This window comes from Talaromyces rugulosus, chromosome IV (genome assembly GCF_013368755.1).
Source record: "Talaromyces rugulosus chromosome IV, complete sequence".
Taxonomy (NCBI): domain Eukaryota; kingdom Fungi; phylum Ascomycota; class Eurotiomycetes; order Eurotiales; family Trichocomaceae; genus Talaromyces; species Talaromyces rugulosus.
Genome location: NC_049564.1, coordinates 5,106,635 through 5,124,894, shown reverse-complemented (window position 1 = coordinate 5,124,894; position 18,260 = coordinate 5,106,635). Strand labels below are relative to the sequence as shown.

Sequence of the window (18,260 nt, the reverse complement as noted above, 5' to 3'; positions counted from 1 at the left end):
ATATTTTAACACTCTCAGTGTCTTTGGAGAAAATTTCACTCTTTATTTTCACAGAGTTTGGCCTCGCTTATCAGACTGCCTCCACTGCACACACTGCACAACACCTCACAACACCACCGCGCCCACTCTAGGCAACTCTCTTTCACCCACTTAGCAGTCCTTTAATTGCCTCATTTTCAGCACTCTTTCTTCTTGCCAGCCAGCTTGATTGGCCTCTTTCTTTCTTTCTCTGCACATCGTGTCCCTAGGATGTTTTGATGAAACAGAGATCATGTCTCAACAAGTGACCTTTGAGCCTAGTGGGCACAGCCTTTCACAGCATCTAGGACTCAACATTCACGACCGAATGGATGAAGACTGTGAGATGTTCGGTAAGGCCTTTCACTCTTTGTGCATAAATGCACCATCCTCACTGTCTGTTTCAGACGCAGATGCTCTCTCTGTTGAAGCAGACGATTTTTATTCACGAGCAGAGTCTTCACGAGCAGAATCATCGTTTGAAGACTCTGACAGCGAAACTGTTATTGAAATTGAGATCACCGACGGCAGCGAGTTTGACGAAGACGAATACATCCAGTTTTTGCTTGAAATGGGTCACAGTGATGCGATACGAGTTACTGAAGATGAATTCTGCCTGGCCGAATCTGATGAGGATTCCCTTGACGAAGAAGAGCCTGACGACGAGGACCTCGAGTATGCACTTGAGGAAAATGAATGCACAGTTGGCAGTGGCGAGACTGAGATTGTGTTCAAAATTGAAACATCACTTTCACAGGATGAAGACCACGTTGAATTTGATTGGCTTGAAACAGTAAACGCCCGCTGCACTGTCGACGGTAAAGATATTGGACGCGCGTTGGGGAGGTTCATTGACCGCGAGGCGATCCGCAAGACCTTTTGGGAAAATATGGACATGGGAAGCGACGGCACTGCTGAGTTGGCCTTTGGCGTTTTCGACAGATGGGGATATTTGCAACCTTTGTACAAAACTCATCCAGTCCAGCGAGGAACTGGGGTTTGGGACGATCTCGATCACGGGATGCTTTTTCTGATTGAGGATGCTCGTGTCGACAGCAGTTATCGGCGAAAGGGTCTTGGGCGAGCCATGATTTCTGCACTTCTCGAAAAAGCGAAAAAGCATGCCACATACTCGGGGCAAGGTCCAGACGATTTCATGGAGCAGATTCATGGGTCTGAAGAGTCGCAAAAGCTGTCCAAGTTGCATGCAGTTGTAATTCCTCACGCAACAGAGAGAGAGGCCAGGTTGCAGTTCCAAGAAGAAACGACTTTGGCTGAAGAGCAAGAGCGAGAACTCGACGAGCAGGCTTTGGGGTCTGTCACCTCATTTTGGAGAGCGGTTGGTTTCCGACGTGTTGGCGCGTCCAAGTGTCTCGCATTTTCCTTTGACCCAGAACACCCCAGTCACAAGATTTCAGCCAGTGAGGATTTTGATGTTTTGGCTCAGCTGGTAGATGATGAGACAAAGGATGCGGGTGAAGATGAGATGCAGTTTTCAGAGGGGGACACTAGTGCAAGAAAGAAACTACCTCTTCACTGTGCAGTTGTGGCACTAGATGATGCTGAATGTGTCAAGTTTTTTGAACGAGTTAAACAAAGCCACCACTCAGACGAGTTGGAAGAGGAGGACAGCTTTGGCAACAACCCGCTTCATGTTGCTGCATGCAAGATCAAACCGTTGAGCACAAAGTGGATTTTGGACAATATTACAGAAGGCCAACAGTGGAAACAGGGTCGTAACCTGGGCGGATTCACCCCCTTTGAAGCACTCCGCGAGCTGCTGGAAGTTGCGCGCACTCGACTGGTAGAGGGATCGTCGGTTCTTAATGTGTCGGATGAGTTTGAGGGCTTCAGCAACGAAGCAGTCACCTGTCTATCGCTGGTTGAAGACGACGCTAGCAAGGTTGGGATGCTGCCGGCTTTTCACAATTTGCAACTCCGGTACGGGTGTACTTGTGGAAAATGCCTGGGAGGGTTCGTGTCTCCCCGTATGAAACTTGTACTTGGTCGTCAGGCGGAGATGATGAGCGCTCGGTTGGCTATGAGTTTGAGAGGGGGCAGCGAATGGTGCAGATTACACCAGAGAACCATATCCTACTTCGCTCCCAAAGTGCAGGAGGCCCTCGAAGACGACACGGACTTGCGGTGGTTGATCAAAAGAATCTTTCTACAGGTGGGCATCTCCTTACGTGCAGACGTTGTCCCGCGCGAAACGGCGATCATGGCTGCGGTTTGCAGTGGTCAGGGCTGGACAGCGCCGAGGAAAAGGGACGTGGCAGACAACATTGGCTCTGTGTTGGCAGCAGTATTTTCTGAGGCGCGGTCGAAAGATGTCAAAGCCGGGGATGGCACGGTGGAGGAGGTTCTTGGAGTCGAGCTGGCGGAGCTGCCAAGCTGCCGCAACGACCATGAGTTTTCGTTTGTTGCACGGGCATGTGGGTTGTATCGAGTGATTTCTTGATGTCAGTCATTCAGGATATGAGTTGTTCAGTATACATGTCTACTCTGGGATGTACTTCGGCATAGGAATGCACCGACATAATTATTACATAATTTGCAGCGGCATTTAATGCCAGTTTTATTACTTTTCGTAGGCAGAGTCTGATTGGACGGCGAGCGCCGATGCGGGGTAGAAAATCCGGGGAAATTTCTGTTTGTTTCTTTTTCTGGGACCCGCTCGGCGAGTGCTGATTGGCCCGCTTACCGACGGCGCCGCGTGGCCAATCAGCGACGGCCATGTTGCTGGCCATTCTATGAGCAAGAGTAAAGGCCGCTGACGTGACAAGTCAGTAATAAGTCAGTCATAACGACGAAACGAAATATGGCTCACTGATCGCGCGCAATCACGTCGTGCGATCAGGTGAGCAGATGGGCTCGAGCCATTGGTGCGTTCCTTGTTCTTTCTGGCGAGACTTATGAAAAGATTTTCGCAGGGGTCCACCGCGGTACAGCCACTCACAGGCCGTGCGTGCGCCATGAGGTTTGCATTAGTATTATTGGCTTGGCGTTCTTTATTCTCTTAGCATGACGGCGCACTTGGATCTTGCAGGCCGCGAGTCTTTGTCCGGCTGCTGCTCAGAACATGGTTTCAGCCGAGTCACCGCCGCGTTGCCAATGCAGGCTGCAATGCAAGCTGGAATGCAGGCGGGAATAGCCCAGACAATAGTTTCGCGCGATTGCATCATGTGCAAAGGCCTGGATTTCCATTACCCCCAGGAAACTGCGAGTGATTTTGCCCATTGGATCCGCCCAGTTTCTGTTACGTAGGGCGCTCCGCTTGGCGGGCCGCGGTCATCTGACTGCTGAGCCATTTGCTTAGGGCGGCGTCGCCTGTTCGCGCGCGCGCCTTCCGCATGCGGCTGCCGGCGCCCGCCGCTTTTGCCAACCCCAGAGATTTTTATGACGCCGGGTGGGCTTCATTTCTCATTTTTCTCCTTTCTGACTGGGGCTGGCCCCCCCTTGTGACTCTCTCACCAGATCTGGACCGCCAATCATCCCGGCTAACCCTACCGGCGTACCTGACCAGGGAAAATAGCAATGGTGCCATTTTTCCCTGGTTCACCGTGACTGTCCTGGACAACCGCCCGTTCTCCACCCCGTGGTACTATATAACACCATCGCCCTCCCCCGCGGCCACCATGACTACCGACTATTCTGACTCATACAACTGCAACTACTACCACTCTCAAGACTACATTGCTTGACTGCTTGCTTGACCGCTTGCTCGTTGCTTTTGCAGCGTCTGGTTTTCCGTCTCTTCGACTGTTCTGCACCGTTCCGCGTATAGAACTTGAACCATACACCACCACATACACACAATATCAATAATAACAACAACAACAACAACAACATGTCTTCTGCATACCTCGTTGTTGAGCCGCACCCCTCGGTGCCCAACTCGCGCCGTCCAGCCATGCACACCTCGCGCGGAGGCGCCGGCAATGTCATCTCGCTGCGCAACACCAAGACCACCGACTCTCTGTCCGCCACAGGGCCAGCTTCCCTGACTCGCCTCGACTCGCGTGTGCCACCCACCTTCAAGTCTGGCCGTGGCGGTGCCGGCAACGTGCACAGCAGCAGCGAGCGCGCCATCTTCAGCTTCGACGAGGAGCTCGAGCGCGAGATGCGCCGCGAAAAGGCCATTGCCCCCGTCATCCACGTTGGCCGCGGCGGCGCCGGCAACATGATCTCGGGCTCCGACAAGTACAACCTCGAACGCAAGTACTCGTCCACCAGCTCGTCCAGCAACGAGTCCCTGGCCGACCGCGCCAAGGAGAAGGCTCGCAACAGCCTCGAGCGCACCTGGAGCCGGATCACCGGTCACCAATAGCTTGTCTATTCTCTTTTTTTTCTTTCCCCAGCATTATTTACGAGACCATGACCACATACGACATAAAAAAGTTTTGATTTCTCCTCCACGAATTTTCAACGGCGCATCTTCCACACTTATTCAACCAGCGATTTAGCACCTTGGGGGAATCGGTATTCCAAAAAGTTTATTATCTTTTCATGTATTTTCCTATCCATATTTGCGGTAGCGGCTCTTGCGGCCTTTACAGTGCATTATACCCTGTCTACGAGTACGATTACTTCGTCTCTGGACTTTTACTTGTCTGTGAAAGACTCGATTCCTGTATGATTATCATTTAATAACACAAACATCTCCTCTTGGAATGCATTACATTACGTCTACATATTTCCGTTGTTCAAAAAAGTAAAATTTTTTCATTAGGGCTGTTCTACTGTAAAATGATGTGACTCAAAAAACGACCCTTGCCAAGCCACGTGCTGCCGAAAAGTTTTTCACCGAACGAACCTACGTCATTTCAGCCATCCCATGTCAGAATTTGATCGGAGCCCGCCGAACTGTTAAAAATAAATTATTTGAAAATCCATTATTTATTCCTGCAGGCTATTTCTTGCCACACTTTGCTTTTTTCAACTGTGGCGATGCTGTGGCCGAGTTTTCCAGCTCGGTCTTTTGACCTTTGATGGTTTGCCGATCCTAGCCGGGCCGAGTGTTTACTTTGCATTCCGACTTCACCGAGACAATCATCGAGACTTTCTGGACAATACACGTATATTTATACTTTATTTTATTGTTTACTTCTCAAAACCTGTGGGGATACTGCATTAACTGAACAGTAGACTGCTTTTACACAAGTTGTAGTGTGGTAATGTTGCTAAATTGCTCAAACCAACCTGATATACCCCCTTTCTAATCCGGTGACACATCCATGTAAACAACGGTGAACAACCATAAATCTGGCAGGTTGGGGATTATTTTCCCTTTCCATCCTGTTCTCGCTTGAAATCATGACCTTTTTCGTCTTGCATTCGATGCCATTCAATACTGCTTCTCCCAATTCTTCCATCAAATTACTCAGACGCTGCCACACCTCATCGGCAATCGCGCAATCATTCATCGACATGTTTTGATTCTTTATTCAGAAATACATCTAGACGGTGGGTGCAAGTCAGATGGCTGCCCATGGTATAAAATCTTAGAACTAACACTGTCGTTAGATTCAACGAAAATAAGCGATTGCGAGAAAGATATGTCGAATTCAACCCCTCAGAGCTTCGCCGCGTGGCAGCCAAAGCAATGAACCGAGACGATTGCTCTCATATCCAGAAGATTGCAGAAGGGGGCTTTAACAAGGTATTTCTTGTTAAGACAGATGATGGCTGTGAAGTCATCGCGCGTATTCCGACACCGATTGCCGGACCCCCTCGTTATACCACAGCTAGCGAAGTTGCTACGATCAATTTTCTTCGAGATGTTCTCAAAATCCCTGTACCCAAGGTCTTGGATTATTCAGCCTCGTCGACGAATCCAGTTGGAGCCGAGTATATTATAATGGAGCGAGTACATGGTGAAAGCCTTGCGTCAAGATGGCTCAGTCTCTCGACCGAAGAAGTCAAGGATATCATGACACAAATAGCCAATATTGAGCAGAAGCTTTTCTCTTTTGAGTTTCCTGGTTATGGCAGCTTATATCATACTCATGATATCGAGGGAGAGCGTCAACTGCCCCTTCAAGTGGGGGACTATTGTATTGGGCCTGTTGCTATTCGGCAATTCTGGCATGACGAGCGCTCCGAGATGGAGCTAGATCGAGGTCCATGTGAGTTTCTCTACTGCAATATTCTTTTGGGTTAAACTGATTTTCTAGGGACTTCGGTCGAGGACTGTATGACATCTGCTGCACGTCGGGAAATGTCTGTTTTGCTGCACCATGCGAAACCAAAGCCCCGAGAAACATTTCTTCTACCAACCGATTACAATATTGACCCGCGCGAGCATGTCTCGCTTCTTTCAAAATATTTGCAGCTCGCGCCTTCTCTAGTTCCCACAGATACCAGCCTCCATCACCCGACATTAAAACACCCAGACTTGAGTTTAGCAAATATTTTACTTGTTCCTGGCTCGACTCAGATCACCAGTATTATCGACTGGCAAGATGCAAGTGTCCTACCTTTATTCATGCAAGCAGGGTATCCGGCCTTTTGCGAGCATGATTCATCACGCCCCCAGAGTTTGACAATCCCCGTCCTTCCTGAAGGATTCGATAGGATGAGCGAGATAGAGCAGATGGAAGCAATAGCAAATTTCCGATTGGAGGATTCAAACCTCTACTATACGGCGGCAACTGGGATACACAACAAGAAACACATGAATGCTCTGAAAATGCCATACCTTGGTATGCGACGGTACTTGACCCAGCAAACAGCACTTCCCTGGGATGCGGACGTGATCAACCTTCGATCAGCTCTTGTCGGCATTACGAATGCCCACATATGGAGTGGCTTCTCGCCATTACCCTATCCAGTATCTTTCTCGGAAGAGGAAAGAGTAGCAGCAATGGATGAATCCTCGCAGTGGAATGAATCCGAAGCTCTCCTTTTAAGAGTGAGAAATGATCTAGGAATCGACCTGGAGGGAGGCACAGAGCCGGAAAATTTCGAGGCAGCCCATCAGAAAAATACAGAACTGAGGCTGGAAATGCTACGCCAGTCCGAGGTCCATGAACGCGAATTGTGTTGGAGGAATTGGCCATACAAGGATGATGAAGATCAGTCCTCTCCGCCACATGTTGATTAATCTCCACGGCAGTTATGTAAGATATCTAATAAAAGAGAACAAAGATGTGATGCCGGGGCCCTCCCCATTTCCTAATCGGGAATATCCACTGGGACCGGGCGTCGTGGTGGCTGCCTGAAGGGAGCCTTTTCTTCAAATTCCAGACCGAGCATTTTTAACGAAAAAAAAAAACCTCATGAAGCAGCGTCGTCTCTTCGAGGCATATCTAGACGAGGAAATCGAATCGAAAAAAGCCAAGTTTGGCGAGCCAGACATAGCTGTCTATGAGCGCGAGTATGCAAGTCCCATGGTTCCGAGGGTCATGGGCGCCATTTCAAAGCAAAACAAAAACACATTTCGACAGGAGAATTTCAGAAAGGCGGTGTTGGATGCATACAATGCATAGAGCGGCGACAAACTGGTGTGGTGCCATGCTCTCCATGACTGGTTCCTCGCGCCAACGAAGTCAAAGCCGCCCTCATCTTTTCGGAATAGAAGAGGTCCCAGAGGATTTCTTCTATGATTAGAAGCTAGGTAAGAATTTCTGTTACGAATTAATTTTTAAAATGTTAACCTTATTCTAGGCATCACATTGCACAAGGTGGTTGAGCTGGGGCTCGACCAGGGAACTATAGTCATTGTTCCGGAGCCTGGAGAATGTGAGACTGTTACTATACTTACATTTATAAAAGAGTTGCTAACGATTGAAATAGAAAATTCCAGCACGAAACTCTAACAACTCTCGACCTCCAAATCCATCTTCCGCATTCTGTATCTCACCAAGGCAGAGATATTCTCCGGTTCAACCCTACAAATACAGAATCCGTCAGGACTTGTTTTTCGTTGGATGAGCTAATGACAATTGCGACTCGCAAATTGGCCGATGATGGCTACACTAAGTCAATTATATATATTTTTTTATTTATGCTCGCTTCGGCTTGAGCCTATTCCGGAGTCTCCTTATTATATTTTATGCTTTTCCTTTACGCTCGCCTCGGCTTGAGCCCGTTTACATGTTTGCTTTCTGCTTTGTATTTAGCTAGGCTGCTCGGGACAGCAGCATTTCCCGTCGGTGGGAATCTGTTGCAAAATCCAACCATGCGTTCGAGCCGGTTGCAAAAAAAGTTCTCGGAGCGTATAGTTGTCAGCGACTATACACGGACCAAGTGTTGGAACCGGATTATTATCATGGCCAAGCAGAATAGATCATTTTTCTACTACCACCGCTTCTAACAAATAGATTAATAACATTAAATCAAATAGAAGTAGCTTTTATTATCTTTTAAGCATTTTACTATATATTTTCTTAGTATTTGAGTTATCAATTTCTATATTTAAGTCTAATTCAAAAGTTATTATAAATATATGGTGGCCGGTAACCGCGTGGTTAGCACCTCTACCAGTTGACAACACCAAAAGTGAAATGTAAAACTGGAAAAAATCCATATTAAGCCTATCAGCAAGACTAGAAACTGGATACTTGCATTGGTTAATCTGAGGTACATAATGTTGAATAACGAAAGAAAGCAAAAAACACACGTCAATTTACCTGGTAACTCAGGGCTCCACCGACTCATCTATTCGTTTTACCACTTGAACGCCAGGCACTCATTCATCTAGGTCCATCTCTTCAACATTTTCCTCGTCATCTTCTTCCTCCATGTCATCGTCCTCCATTGATCTCTTCACACTTTCGACGTAGGCAGCTTGGAGGTCATATGTAAGAAGTACTGCATCCTCCTCAGACGACCCGGCCGCCTCGTCTTCGAATGTTGTACGACAGTACAACGACGACGACGGTAGCTCGAACGCTGATACGTTGCGAGCCAGACCTACCAGCGTTGGTCATTGTATGTATCCGCCAGGAGACGCCCAGAGGTGGTCCTTCTTTGTGAGCATTGAGATGAAGCTAGTATTTCCTGTACGCTGTGCGTGTAGTACAGTGATGATGAATCTGAAATAGAGGTACCGACGGGCCGGGAGATTGCTGCCCAGGAACTGAAGCCTGCGGCCATCGAGGTCCTATACATGTCAGTTTAAATTGCATGTCTATAAAGCAAAGATGGAAGTATGTCTTACACGCCAGTGGATGGTATCCGAGCCAGACTTGCAAACCATGTTGCTGGCCTTCGAGGAGTCGACGAGGATGATATGTATATCTTCATAGTGGAATATCTGGGGGTTTACATGGCTGGTAGATGCTCTAGGCGTTCAATCAAGTCATCGGCGGTTTTCTTCTCGATCTATGTGAATATGCGTATTGTCTCTTTGTCTGCTTAGTTGGTGAGGGTGATGTCTTTTATCGTCTGAGTGACCTCTTCGAGGATCTGCTTTGCTGTCGGTTTCGAGGTTGACATGTTGACAGAAGGAGGAGTTGCCTGAGGAATGAGAGGATAGTGCTGAGAAGTAGTAATCTGACTACTGAGGAAGTAGGAAGGCTGGTGAATGATTAGCTGAAAAACGGAAGGAACGTCTTCGCCGTGACGTAGTGAAGCTTCATCATATGGCACAGGCCACGTGATATTTCTAGGTATTCTGCGAGAGAACGTGGGTTGCTCATCGACCTGAGTTCGACTCAGATCGCCAGTATTATTGATTGGCAAGATGCAAGAGTCCTGCCTTTATTCATGCAAGCAAAGTATCCAGTCTTTTGTAAGCATGATTCATCACGCCCTCAGAGTTTGAAAATCCCGAAAAAGCCGGCTCACTGCTTCACCTTATCAAAGGCCATCGGAAACATCCCATCTAACAAACCTGTGTCAGACGACCAAGGCCAATCATCCAGTAAGTCTTGAGGCAATTGGAAAAAAGCTAATGGATCATCAAACTCGGTAAGGTGCTCTTGGCTAGATTGCAAGCCGTGTTCCCCGTATAGTGATGGGCTATACCGATTCTCAACGTAGGCAGGTCCAGATACTGTGGATCTTTCCACCAGACCACCATGTGCATTAGAAGGCCGCTGTTTCTGCATATAGTCGTCTATTCGTTGTACTTGTGTTTTGAGTCTCTCACTGGCGCCGGTTGAGCGGGAAATTCCTGACTCTAGACGATGTAAAAGTGCAGCCATCTCTAACCTAACTACCAGTGAGCAAAGCTGGTAATGTTGGGACTGGCGTCACTGCAGAATACTCACAGAAGTTTGCGAACTCGTTGATAAGATACTTCTGACAAGCTGCCCTCCATCACAGATCCAAGAATATAGCCAATACCCCCCAAATGGTAAAACTTGGATAATCAGTCACTTGTATCTCAAAGGCAAAAGGTGTGCGAATTGGAGAGGTTATTTTAGATTAACATACCAACGGAGAACTAATGGCTTTCAAATATTCAATCGGTACCTTGGAAAACACAGTGAGAACATTGCCTGCGACTTCGCATTTCTCCTCCACCCCCTGGTCTTCACTTGAGGAAAGAACCATGCGTAGAAGCTGGAGGGTTGCTTGGATATTGGCCGACTGGAATCCAACAATATCACAGTTTTGAACTCCAGTGGCAGGGTCGGTTACTCGAAGCTGCGAAGGTAATGCAGAAAACATGGAATCCACATGCTCCATAACCAAAGACCCCGACACAGGCGTTGGGCAAAATAATGACCAGACACTCTCTGTATCAATATATGAACTTCGTCGCTGATAGTCAATAGCATGTTCCAAGATTCGGTAAAGATCAGTGGTAAAGTTCCATCCACGCATCCAGGCAACTGGTTGATCACTGTGGCCTGCGGACATCAGAGTAGCATTACGGCCCTCCAGTACAGAAGATACTCCGGGTTCAGAATCGAGCGAATCATCATTCACATTTCCAGGGTAACGTACGTTAGACTGCGCTTCTCGGAAGCGGATTATTCGTCCCCATACGATCGCTGAATAAACATCTAATGTATACATAGACCAGAACTAGTTCCATCATCAGTTTCGAATGTTTTAAAATATAAGAGGATAAATGGATAGGATCGTTGACGCACCAGTCTTCGACGGACTTCAGTCTCGACGAGACTCAAGTCCCTAGGCCATAATTTCTCATCATGTAGCCCTCCCATAACACTTAATGTATGGTACATTCCAGCGTATTGGTGCATGTCCTGAATCTGCCCATTTTGAATGCTGACAATGCTGAGTATTGCACATGCCCTCATGTATTCGACCCCTTTAGCTACTGTCAGGTCCCGAGGAATAGACTCCTTTGCTGCCGTACAAAAGACCTCGGATGGAGGATTTGAGAGCTGAGAAGGGCACCACCGACTAGAATACAAGGCTCCATCCCTAGCCCGTGCGGAGGCCAAGGCACACATGGCCATTGTGGAAGCAAATAGTCCCTGATTATGGATATGTGCCTTGTCCTGGAGCTCTCTCAGAAACGATGGACGGTGGAATAGGGGAAATCTATAAGGGAAACAAATGTGTCGGGTCAGTTTGTTCTGGCTCACCGTATTGAAGCAAAAAGAGAGAAATATAGAGAGTTACATCGGGTATACTATCTCAAAATACACTTGGACAAGATTCTGAACGACACTTTGACAGGCAATAGCGAATGCCTTCCACGAATTCAACAGTGCGTTGTCGTCTTGTTTCCAATCTTCTGTAGCCCAGTGTTTATCCATAACTGCCAGCGAGGGATCAGTGGCTTCGGGATGAACAGCAGGTTGAGAACGAGCTTGGCGAGAGGGAGACGTCGCAACACCATGTTGGCGATCCCGATGTTGTACCGGTTCGCTTATCTCTTTGTTAAGATCACTTCGAACACCTCTACGCTTTGAAGGGCGTTCATATGTGCATCGAACATCAAAATCTGCACAATTTTGACAAGGTTGGAAAGAGCCTCTGTTCTTGTCGCATTTTATGCCGCGCCGATGGCAAAAGTCACCTAAAGGATGTTATAAACGGGGAGTCATTTGGGCTAGAGAAGAGTAACGAACAGGCCTTTGAAGCTCGTTGGAGCTTTCGAGGACGCTGTGGCATGTGGAATATTCAATTGAGGCGGATCAGGATATATAAATGTAGGCCTTAACACTACGAATCACACGAGAGGCAACTCTTTGCTGGAACATTTGAAGGGACAAGCCGGAAGCCGCCAAGAGATTATGTAAGGGGCCGTACCGTGGAATAATACGTTAACGAACGTATTTTATAAATAGCCAATTTTTAGAACCAAAAATATCAACTTTTTATTAGATAACCATATATAGTTTTTTAATATTAAATAAAAAGCATTCTCAATAACTAGTTCTCTTAATATTTATTTTATAAAGCTGTATTAAGAAAAAATACAACTGTATTGATAAAACACAATAAATTACAGTAATACGGTGGTATTTTTATAATTAATCAATTCTATAATTTAAAAATAAGAATATATATTTATATTTATAACAAAAATAGTTTATTAAATTTTAAAGTAAGATAATCTTATAAAAAGTTGATATTTTTGGTTCTAAAAATTGGTTATTTTGTACGGGCTTATATGTCCCGGGGTGCTTATAAAATACGTTACAACAAACTACTCAGTCTTATCAACACCAACTACTGAATTGGAAATGTCCGGGTGGACAGTTTGAATACTACAAGAACAGATACTTTTGTCAACCCGAGTTCAGAGCCAACCGCACATTACTTTTCTCATCTGGCTGTAGAGAAATAACGGGTGGAAGAAAGTTCATGTAATTTCTACCGGTTTTCACCATTTATTATCAAAGATCTCCCCATCTACGTAGTTCACCATCTCGCTCACCGGCGAAAGATGGTCCCTGTCGCTTCCGAAGAGTATGCCCTGCCGCATCACCTTACGATAATTCTTTCCGGGGGAAACTTTTCCTAATACATATGGCTGCCGAGTTTCGACCCGAGCTGGGACGGGAATGGAACGTCCAACAATGGCCTCCATTCCCTGCCAGGCGAAGGTGATGGCCTCCTTGGCAGAAGCAGGGACACCAGCCTCGTCCAGCGCAAGTATCCGCGTGTTGGGATAATGCTCTTGGATGTATTTTGTGATGTTGGGGTTATAGGAACCGCCTCCACACATGAAAATTTCATCGATCAGGAGGTCCTTGGGTGCATAGCGTCGGTAATGGTCTACTATGGCCTGTGCTGTAATGCGGGTGACGGTGGCGACCACATCATCCGAGACGAGGCCTTTGGCCTCTGCCTTACGGATGAGATCGAAGGCCAAAGTATCACGGAAGACCTCACGACCTGTGGTCTTTGGAGGGTCCAGCTGGAAGTACGGGTGAGTTTGGAGGAATTCATCGACTAATTCCTGATCCACTGTGCCGCGGGCGCCCATCTCGCCGTCCTTGTCATATTCCTGCCCACCGTTGGTGTAGTGTCGGACCACAGCATCAATAAATACGTTACCCGGGCCAGTGTCGAAATCATAGCAGGCGTCAATACCTCCGTGGGAATCAGGCGGGATAAAACATACATTAGCGATTCCGCCAATGTTCTGACAGGCGCGTAGCTTTGTCGGATGGTGTAGTAGCAAGGCATCGAAAAAAGCAATGAGCGGCGCGCCCTGGCGACCAGCTGCTTGATCACTAACCCGAAAGTCGGTCACAGTGGTGACCCCTGTACGGGCGGCGAGAAACGAGCCCTCGGCCATGGTGAGGGCACTGCGTACCTCTCCTACCTCGGGCATGGAGAGAAGCCAGATGGTCTGGCCGTGAGATCCGATGACGTCGACGGATGAGAGATCGACTTCGTATTCTTGACAGAATTGGTTGACGGCTTTTGCAAACGTTTCACCGAGGATGACATTCACCTCTGATAGCTCTGAAGGAGATGTTTTGTTGTGGAGAATGATGTTCATGACCCGCTGCTTGATGGTCTGCCCAAGAGGAATCTCGCCATACTACAGGAAAGAATCGTGTCAGGATGGTTATTTTTTCTGTGTGGAATTAATTTCTGACCCAAGCGTACCTTGATGAGCTCAAATTTCATAGGAGATTCGGGCGTTTCTTGTTGGAAACGACATAAGGCGCAGTCGATACCATCCTATGGCTACTTATGAGCTCTCATGGCTCTTTTCCAATACACACCCTACCACGGCTACATTGTAGACTCACCATTGAAGTACCGCTATTTAACCCCAGGACCGTTAAGTCCAGGGAACTGCGAGGTACAGACCGATTGGCGTCCATTTCGCAGACGTAGAGGACTCGGGAGCAAGGAATGCAAGGAAGATGGAACCCTCTCTTAGGTGAGAGGGTATTGGAATAAATAAGTATGCCTGAACGGTTTGATACTTAATTGATCCACACTTTGTGTGACTGGGTCCCAAATATCTCACACCGTAATAATTAATAATGTCTACCTTGGCTGTTGCGACGCTTAAACTGTTAAATGGCTGATTTTTTAAACGTGTAAACGCTTAAGTGCCTAAGCGCCTAAACGGCTAAATAGCACATTACTAAAAATCTCCGGTAACACGACAGAACTGCTTTTCCTAGAGTCTTTGCGACGCTTTGATTACTGTGGACTTCTTTTTGAGACAGTTCCGGGACGTCGTTTAGACGGGCGAGCGGAGCAAGGGATCGGTGTCTCCGGTCGAACAATGGCTCTCTTTTAAATAGTCCAACCTCCACCGGTTAATTCACCTTTCGTACCCCAGCAGAATTGGGAGGACTGTGAATTTACATCCTGTTGCTATTGTTGTCTTCATCTCACATCCAAATGACCATGGGGTACACCACAGTTTGGAGGCGACTATCCCCCCGCCAGCTCAATATTGCGATTCACATCTTCTCTCTGATATGCATATTCTTCGAAGGATATGATCAAGGTGTCATGGGGGGTGTTAATAGCTCACCAACATATGTTACAGAGGTAGGAATTGGCGATCCTGATGGGACAGTAACCGACACTACCCATCAGGGAGGAATTGTTAGCATCTATTATCTTGGATGCATCTTTGGCTGCTTTGCAGGTGGCTGGCTTGCTGACCGTATCGGCCGTGTCAATGGCCTACTAATCGGCTCTATATTTGCACTCGTCGGTGGTGCGCTGCAAGCTGCAATCCAGAGTTCAGATTTCATGCTCGTTGCTAGAGTAGTGACGGGCATTGGTACGGGTGGTATGCATACCCCCTTATTTCTGCGCATATTACAGCAAGCTGACCCGGAAACAACTAGCATTGACTGGAATTGCACCAGTACTGGTGTCAGAGACTTCGACAGCTGATCATCGGGGAGGCTTTCTAGGATATGTCTTCATTGCAAACTGTAAGTGTAGGATACAGGTCGAGAAGTCGTCTAGAAAATGCTCACAGCATTTTTTTTTAAAGATCTAGGAATCTCTCTCGCGTACTGGATGTCATTTGGCCTTGCCTTTATTAATAATGGCTACTCTGATATTCGCTGGCGCTTTCTATTGGCGTTCCAGTGCGTTCCAGCGCTCCTATTGTTGCTTTTCATCAAAATGCTGCCTGATAGCCCGCGATTTCTTGCATCCATCGGTCGTTATGATGACTGTCGAGAAATACTAACAAAAATTCGGTGCCATAAGGCCACTCAATTGGAAATTGACCTCGAATATAAGGATATTATTGCAACTGTCCAGGATGGCCAACCCAGTTCGCCCATCCAATTTGCAAAGATTTTAATTGGCAAAGGCGGAAGACCCGGCGCCAATCTAGGTCGACGAGCCTGGCTTTGTGTGTGGCTGCAGATTATGGCGTCCTGGACGGGGATTACAGTGCGTATTGTGAGATATTTATTCTGGATTACAGCTAATGGAATAATATTGCCAGGCTGTCACAGCATATTCCCCAGTTCTTCTTAGCCAAGCCGGCTATAGTGAGCTGACTCAGAATGGCCTTGCAGGAGGATTAAACACCATCGGTATTATCGGCACTGTAATCAGTACGCAGATTGTAGATCGTATTGGTAGGCGAAAGTGCCTGATGTTTGGTTCCCTAATATTATTCATAGTCGAGCTTGTGGTAAGCATCAAACATCTTTCAAACCCAATTCAAAGCTATATTTAATACGAGTCTCCACCTCCAGGCAGGAGCTATTTACGAAGTTTCCCTTCGCCAGCCAGAGAAAGCCGACAAATTTGCCCCCGCTGCTGTTGCAATGCTCTTCCTGTTTAACTTGGGCTATGCTGCGACATGGGGTACAGTTGCATTCCTGATACCTACTGAAATATTTCCGTCGGACCTCCGGGCACAAGGAAATGGTTTTGGTATCACCGGATGGGCTATTGGTGTGGGAATGACGACGCTGGTGAACCCTATTATGTTTGGAAGTATTAAAAGCCGAAGCTACTTTCTTCTAGCTGCTTTGAACCTTCTGTGGATTCCTATTGTCTATTTGTTCTATCCGGAGACACGGAATCGGTCTTTGGAATCCATTAACAATTTATTTTCAACCTCAAGGCCGTTCTATTGGGACATGGAGAAGGCTTACCGTCTGTGCACGGAGAAAGAGGCAAAGGATGTTGGCAACGAGGAGGTTATCAAGAGCGCGGACCCCCATGGAACGCATCAAGAGTTTCATGAAGAAGTCCCGGCGGGCATGTAAATAGATAAGTAAATAATCATGTATACAGCACCCTACCCCTATTCCGTGTGGAAGCTCGCGGGACTTAGCACTAGTGGCTAGGAAATGAATGCGGTGATTTTACATTTAAGCTTAAGGTCTATAGGATTTTAAAATAGAGATATTATTTTAGAAAAATAAAATGCTAAATTGTAAGGATGGCAAATAGGAAGCAGGTGTGGGAACTGGAAAACTTTGAGCCGTCGCAGCCAAGGTGTCCATTGAACTCATGCCACTATGTCTGATTTGTGACGTCTACAAGGACCGGCAAAATGAGTCTATAGTGTTCGGCCAGTTACCTACGAGGATGGGTCTGGGTGGTCTTGCAGCATGAAACGGCCCTGTTACCGTACTTTTGCCTTCCCAAGAAAAGTTTAGTTCATTGAAAAAGGTCTAGATATGGTGGCGTCATGTTAGGTTTCAGGAGACTCAGAGCATCATTAACCAGGCTTGGCTCGCTAATAATTCGAATTTGTAATTACACTATTTCAGAAGCAGTATGTTCTCATAACCTTACATCTAAGATTGTACTAGTAATAAAAACACTTTTTCTAGATATTAACTTGGTTGAAGTTCCTATTTTTTTTTACAGATAGCAAGTATATAATTCTAAATGAAATTAAATTTATAGATATCTCTCTTAAATCTACCGTCTTTGCTATCATAATTAGAAGAAATGATATTAAAGTCTATATATTTCTAATTGACTCTAAAGTTCCTAGCAAAACTCGTTTAGATTATATTAACTATATCTTTGAATAGATTGATTATCTATATAAACATAACATTTATTACTTTCTTCTTAACAAACTTAGTACTATATACCTTGTCTTGTAATATACAATACTAGAAGCTAGAGGTAATATTGACTAGACAAGTATAGCAATACGACAGCTATCTTTTAAAGAATATTACAACAGGTAGCTACTATTAATGTGATATACGATTTTAGAATATCGCTAAAGATAGTACACCAAAAAGAATACTCTAAAGCATCTTTTGTCCTTGTGAACCTTGAAGGCTTAGTAAGTTCTTTCACCTAGTCTAACGATGTACTGCCACTTAGATTTTTCTGATAGATAATTAATATCTATTATAATCTCTTAAGTTATTTCAACAGCATAGTATCTTTCTATGTAACAAGATAGATAAATCATTGTACACTGAATAGAATAGACTGCATTTGCATCGATAATAATAATCTAGATATATTCATATAGTACGATAAATTACATCTTTCTGAGTAAACGTGGCGCGTGGTTGCCACAGCCTTTGTTAAAGTCATCGAAGGTAACAACAGCCAGTGGGCACAGTACTTCTCAGCTTTGCCCGCTCCCTCTAGGCCAAGCGTCCTGAGTACGCTCAACGGGGAATTGCCATGTCATCAGAGTGAGTTCCATATCTCGGCGTACGACAAGAACTCCTTGGTACACCGTGGTCACAGCGTGGAAATGATGGTAGAATACAATGGGTGTAGCACCCTTCGGCCTCGAGATGGGCATCACCATCTGGTAGTCAAACGATTGGCTCAGTTTAACATGAATATTTTATTTATCCTCATCGAAAGTAAAAACATGAGGCTCTTGACCCATTATTCCAACCCGAAGGAGTGGACCTCCCCTAGCC

The 18,260-nt window shown here is 46.2% G+C and overlaps 7 protein-coding genes across 7 annotated transcripts; 4 read left to right on the top strand and 3 right to left on the bottom strand.

The window, feature by feature from the left end:
- Window positions 1-271: 271 nt before the first annotated feature.
- Window positions 272-2,479, top strand: TRUGW13939_08491 (uncharacterized protein; the record flags this gene model as incomplete). The annotated part of the gene is made up of 1 exon (XM_035491625.1): window positions 272-2,479. The coding sequence occupies one exon, from the start codon at window positions 272-274 to the stop codon at window positions 2,477-2,479; it is 2,208 nt and encodes a 735-aa protein (XP_035347518.1).
- A 1,389-nt stretch (window positions 2,480-3,868) lies between these two features.
- Window positions 3,869-4,348, top strand: TRUGW13939_08490 (uncharacterized protein; the record flags this gene model as incomplete). The annotated part of the gene is made up of 1 exon (XM_035491624.1): window positions 3,869-4,348. One exon carries the CDS (start codon window positions 3,869-3,871, stop codon window positions 4,346-4,348), a length of 480 nt encoding a protein of 159 aa, XP_035347517.1.
- Window positions 4,349-5,623: 1,275 nt separating this feature from the next.
- Window positions 5,624-7,123, top strand: TRUGW13939_08489 (uncharacterized protein; the record flags this gene model as incomplete). Its single annotated transcript, XM_035491623.1, has 2 exons — window positions 5,624-6,146; window positions 6,195-7,123. The coding sequence occupies 2 exons, from the start codon at window positions 5,624-5,626 to the stop codon at window positions 7,121-7,123; spliced, it is 1,452 nt and encodes a 483-aa protein (XP_035347516.1).
- Window positions 7,124-8,710: 1,587 nt separating this feature from the next.
- On the bottom strand, window positions 8,711-9,267 carry TRUGW13939_08488 (uncharacterized protein; the record flags this gene model as incomplete). The annotated part of the gene is made up of 3 exons (XM_035491622.1): window positions 8,711-8,934; window positions 9,072-9,124; window positions 9,182-9,267. The coding sequence occupies 3 exons, from the start codon at window positions 9,265-9,267 to the stop codon at window positions 8,711-8,713; spliced, it is 363 nt and encodes a 120-aa protein (XP_035347515.1).
- Window positions 9,268-9,378: 111 nt separating this feature from the next.
- On the bottom strand, window positions 9,379-12,060 carry TRUGW13939_08487 (uncharacterized protein; the record flags this gene model as incomplete). The annotated part of the gene is made up of 7 exons (XM_035491621.1): window positions 9,379-9,721; window positions 9,811-10,176; window positions 10,236-10,327; window positions 10,402-10,998; window positions 11,067-11,484; window positions 11,566-11,965; window positions 12,018-12,060. 7 exons carry the CDS (start codon window positions 12,058-12,060, stop codon window positions 9,379-9,381), a joined length of 2,259 nt encoding a protein of 752 aa, XP_035347514.1.
- Window positions 12,061-12,775: 715 nt separating this feature from the next.
- Window positions 12,776-14,234, bottom strand: TRUGW13939_08486 (uncharacterized protein; the record flags this gene model as incomplete). The annotated part of the gene is made up of 3 exons (XM_035491620.1): window positions 12,776-13,945; window positions 14,014-14,088; window positions 14,160-14,234. 3 exons carry the CDS (start codon window positions 14,232-14,234, stop codon window positions 12,776-12,778), a joined length of 1,320 nt encoding a protein of 439 aa, XP_035347513.1.
- Window positions 14,235-14,766: 532 nt separating this feature from the next.
- On the top strand, window positions 14,767-16,616 carry TRUGW13939_08485 (uncharacterized protein; the record flags this gene model as incomplete). The annotated part of the gene is made up of 7 exons (XM_035491619.1): window positions 14,767-15,166; window positions 15,225-15,314; window positions 15,377-15,473; window positions 15,525-15,786; window positions 15,842-15,977; window positions 16,023-16,033; window positions 16,098-16,616. 7 exons carry the CDS (start codon window positions 14,767-14,769, stop codon window positions 16,614-16,616), a joined length of 1,515 nt encoding a protein of 504 aa, XP_035347512.1.
- Between the last annotated feature and the right edge of the window lie 1,644 nt (window positions 16,617-18,260).